This window comes from Pistacia vera, unplaced genomic scaffold (assembly GCF_008641045.1).
Source record: "Pistacia vera cultivar Batoury unplaced genomic scaffold, PisVer_v2 Contig908, whole genome shotgun sequence".
Classification (NCBI taxonomy): domain Eukaryota; kingdom Viridiplantae; phylum Streptophyta; class Magnoliopsida; order Sapindales; family Anacardiaceae; genus Pistacia; species Pistacia vera.
The window spans coordinates 1-4,860 of record NW_022196788.1 but is presented as its reverse complement, the minus strand read 5'-3'; the positions used below and the strand labels follow the sequence as shown (position 1 = coordinate 4,860).

General features: G+C 36.2%; 1 protein-coding gene across 1 annotated transcript; it reads left to right on the top strand.

The window, feature by feature from the left end:
- Window positions 1-470: 470 nt before the first annotated feature.
- LOC116119842 (60S ribosomal protein L18-2) lies at window positions 471-3,601 on the top strand. The gene is made up of 5 exons (XM_031405772.1): window positions 471-619; window positions 716-805; window positions 899-1,027; window positions 1,482-1,664; window positions 3,302-3,601. The coding sequence occupies exons 1-5, from the start codon at window positions 617-619 to the stop codon at window positions 3,458-3,460; spliced, it is 564 nt and encodes a 187-aa protein (XP_031261632.1). The 5' UTR covers window positions 471-616; the 3' UTR covers window positions 3,461-3,601.
- The last annotated feature ends 1,259 nt before the right edge of the window (window positions 3,602-4,860 follow it).

The window sequence follows — 4,860 nt, the reverse complement described above, 5'->3', positions numbered from 1 at the left end:
TATTGTGTTTTACATTCTTTTCTCTCAAGCTTTTGATATTGTATTATTTTTTTGGTTAAAGGTTTGATATTTTTTAAAGTTTTCACTAATTGTTTAACAAACAATGACGGTGCCGCAAAGACTCTCCCTCGACAAAAATTCTGGATCCACGACTGTTATCATCCCACCCGATCACCCTAAGCAAAGTATTGTTTTGCACTATTCTTGTAATGTAACCTATTAATCTCTAGGTACCACCATTCTTTTTGTTTATTAAGCTCAACGCCCGATAGTATATGCCACCGGTAGTACATGCCACATAAATTTCTATTATAATCAATTAATAATTAATGATAAATGATAACGCACTAGATAACTGTATCATTTTTTATCAATAGAATCTATGGTATTGTCCAAAGCCAGGATATCAATGATACAATTTTCAAACTTTCAGGGTTCAAAGAATGTAAGAATTATCGTTCGGTTGTAAATTGAAAACTTTAAGGGTAGTACGTGACATTCTCCCAAACTATGGCTACAAAACAAGATGTGACACTAAAACCCTAGCCTCCTTGGAAAAGCATTGCTGGTAAACAGTTGAGGCGATCAGCCGCAGCAGTAACAACAACAACCAGCAATGGTACGTTCATCCCCTTCGTTTCTAAACCCTAACGAATGAATGTTTTCGTTTATTTGGCTCATTTTTTTATAAATTTATTTTATTTGTTATTTTAAGGGCATCGATTTAGTTGCCGGTGGTAAGAGCAAGAAGTCCAAGAGAACGGCCCCTAAATCTGACGATGTATACCTCAAGCTCCTCGTCAAGGTTTCTCTCGACTTTGGTTTTGTGTTTTTACCTATAATTTATCTGTTCTGTGTATGATCATGTTAGGGATTTACTTTCTTGATATGTGGACAGCTGTATCGGTTTCTTGTGAGAAGGACTGATAGCAAGTTCAATGCGGTGATACTGAAGAGGCTCTTCATGAGCAAGGTCAACAAACCACCATTGTCCCTCTCACGTTTGATTCCATTCATGAGGGGAAAGGTAATTCTCTTTGTCTGTGTCTGTATTTTTCAATCACATTCAGAGAAAACCAAATGTGTTTACTTTATTTGTTTGTTTTCCGTAACTTATGATTGGAAATGAAACATTAAGGTATTCATCCAGTTGAAATTAGGATCTGCTAGGTTGGGTTTCTATTTCAAGACACTACTTAGTTGATCACAAATACAAATAGAGGAGAAAATAGTAATAGGTTGAATTTTAGCACCGAGAATTGGGTCCATCTGGTGTAGTTGACTCGTATAATCTGTTAGGCTTGTCAAGGTTCAATAGTTTGTTTGGCGGGAATGTAAAAGATGAAAAACTTGTAAATCAAATATTATCTATCTTTTATGAATCCTAGGTTTGCTTCTTGGGTCCCTTTCTATCATGTAATAGAAATTTCTATACAACCTGTTGGTGTTTTGATTGACTTTGTTCTTGGGTTAATTTCCAGGAGGATAAGATTGCAGTGGTTGTTGGGACAGTCACTGATGATATTCGTGTGTATGAAGTTCCTGCTCTAAAAGTTACTGCACTGAGGTTCACAGAGACAGCAAGGGCAAGGATTGAGAAAGCGGGTGGAGAATGCTTGACATTTGACCAGCTGGCACTTCGAGCTCCCCTTGGGCAGAATACAGTATGAATTCAATTGATTAATCCCTTCTTTTTTATTTAAAGTGTAATCATTTTTACTCCGTTCTATTTCAAATGTTGAGCTGAGTTTCTTCATGTATGTGAATGAATGATTTAATTGGCATAGGCCAGATGAATAACTTCTATTCAAATGAATGTTGAGCTCTACTGATGTTCTCTGAGTAAGAATAACATAACTCTTGATGAGAGTGCTATTTTGTTTTCCCCTTTAATCACAAAAAGGTGCAAAGAACTGAATTTGATGGAGCTTACAAGAATATATATAAAGTAAAGAAACAATATTGGTAGCATAAGGCCTAAGTGTGATTAAGCTTGCTTGTCGGTGTAGTAGAATTTGACTTGCCCATCTTCTTCAATTGCATGTGCTTTTATAGGGGTTTTTGGTCATGTGTGGTTAACTTATGTCTTAAGGTTAGGAGTCATGGGGTATAATCTTGATAATGGGAAATGTTGATGGATGTGCCGCATTTTTCTCTGTTAACCCCTTTTTTCATTTGGATTGGGCCCTTGGACCATCTTATTATTCGTATGGGCTGACTTCTTTTATTTTTGGGCTTGGCCTGCAGGCTTCTTTATTTGTCCCTTGATTTGTCCCTTGATTTGTCCTCCTAAGGCCTTTATTTTTTGTCCAACATAAGCCCCCCAAAATCCTTAATTAATATTTATATTAATTCATGCATTAATTAGGGATTTGAGGGGCTTATGTTAGGCCAAAAATAAAGGCCTTAAGAGGCCCAATTCAAGAGGCAAAACCATCCTAGGCCAAGCCCAAATAACAAGATATCAGCCTATAAAATTAAGGTAGTCCTAGAAAAGGACCAAGGGTCCAAACCCACATGGGTTACAAGTTGTAGCTCACTTTCCCAAGACGAAAGTGCACATTATATCAATATGCCCCATGATTCCTGAACCTAAGGTGCAAGCTAACTACCCATGATTAGGAACCCCTATATCACAAAAGGTACATAGAATTGAGTTTTGATGGAGCTTTACAAGTGAATGAGAAATAATAAGAATAAAGTGATAGCATAAAGGTTTAATATAGCTAATTCAACTTGTCCCTTCTTCGATTTGAGGTCCTTTTATAAGGGTTTTTGATAATGGTAGTTACTTGCCCCTCACTCTTAGGAATCATGCCTTAGCTTTAGGAATCATGGGTCACTTCCTTGATCATGGAAGTGGTCATTATTGCTTAGTGTTCAGAACCTAAATTATGTCTTTGATGTTTGTTATGTATTGTCTCCTATTGAGTTAGTATTGTTCAAATAACAAAATTTACATCTTGGAATCTTTAGTCATTCATTGACTGGCCAAGTTTTGAACCTTCAAAATTTAATAGGATCTGCAATTGTATATTAACGTACTAATGGAGTTTATGAATACTTAGTAATCATCATCACTTTTCACTGTGTAATTTTAATTGTTACTTCTCAATTGTAACATTATTATGCTCTGTGTTCTCACCATCTATTGAATTATTTTTTTTTATTTTTTTTTTTGTGCGTGTTATTTGGCTTTATTCTTTCCTTTCTAGAAGTGAAAGGAATTTTTTTTAATTTAAAAATTGCTTAAGCTGAGGAATCCTGATTTTATCTATGTGAATTTTACTGCTAAATTTAGGTTCTCCTGAGAGGGCCAAAGAATTCACGTGAGGCTGTGAAGCACTTCGGACCAGCTCCGGGTGTGCCACACAGCCACACAAAACCATATGTGCGATCCAAGGGAAGGAAATTTGAGAGAGCTAGAGGAAGGAGAAACAGCAGAGGCTTCAGGGTTTGAGTTGCACAACTCTTACAGAAATGATACAGACCAGCTTACCAAATCATGCAAATCTTGTACTTTCTTTTTTGACCTTATTTTTTTTTTTCACTTATGAGGAACAAAATAATTATCTTATATTAGCCTGTTTAAATTTGAATCTTTCGTTATTTTTATTTGGAAGATGACATCGCGTATTCTTGAAGGATTTGTTATGTAGTGATTATTGCGTTGAGTGGTTTTAAATTTTGCACGAGTTCCTGAAAGTTGCGGTGTGGGTGGTTGAATTGAATGTTTTTTATTTGATTCGCGGGCGGGGCACTGCGACTTTAGCTAATTAGTGTCACATTTGCGGTTGCCCAGAGATTGGGCTTTGATTTAATCGATTGAAATGGACTAATATATTGTCTTCATTTGATATTGAATAATGAAACTTTAGTTTTAGAGGGGACTTGTACGTATCAATAATATTAATTTTTGGCCAGTGGGCATGTTTCCTGCGATGGAAAACGGTTGATATTTCATATTTGTTTGTGTTCTAGCAATTAATGAATCGTTTTCTTAAGGTTTGGTTGATATTTAAACTATCGCCTTGAGTTTGTGATTCCTAGCTTTCTGAACAGTGATTATTGATACAAATCTTAAATCTTAATCGGGTTGATATCCTTCCTATCTGCTCCGTTTTAACCATAACCAGTCATGTTCTAAAGTCGAATAAATCAAGGGTCGTAAAGAAAAATAAGTTCCTTCAGAAAATATGGATGAACTTAAGATGCGACGTCTGACTTCATGAAGTGCTTTATGCTTCTTGTCATTGCTCATCCCCACATCAAATTTTAGTCAAGAATAAGAAAATAATTCATACAGAAACAAAAGATATAATTGAGACCCAAGTTTTTCATATTATTGTTGGTTTGATAGCGTAGTAGGTACATGCCTGACACCCCAAATTTACAAACATGATCAAATCTAAAACCAACCTCAGTCCACAAGGTGGCAGCTACCTCTATTCTTATTCATTGGTTATGAAATGAAACAGAACCAAATAGAACTGATGAAGGATGGAAAATCCTCCAACAAGATACAAGATAAGCAGACAAGGCCCCATCTCCAACCAGACCTACACGGATTCTTTCCACCAAACTAGAAATGAAAATAATAGATCAGACCTTCAAGGATGCGGCATGCTAAAATGGCAAATGCCATCAGAACTTTTTTATGAAGTCATAAATGTGTGCATTGACTTCCTCTGGCTTTTCTTGGCTGAGAAAGTGGGCTCCACCTTCCATTACAACTACTTCCTGAAGAAATGGTACATCTCTCTTGAAACCACCATTGTGTATATATTCCTTCACACCTGGAAACTGATACGTAAGGTCCAGGTCACCCACGATAAACTTAACCGGAACTTTGATTTGAGA

Coding starts and splice junctions, on each gene's coding strand:
- LOC116119842 (XM_031405772.1), top strand. Junction 806..898: donor ACCTCAAGCTCCTCGTCAAG/GTTTCTCTCGAC, acceptor ATATGTGGACAG/CTGTATCGGTTTCTTGTGAG. Junction 1,028..1,481: donor TTCCATTCATGAGGGGAAAG/GTAATTCTCTTT, acceptor GTTAATTTCCAG/GAGGATAAGATTGCAGTGGT.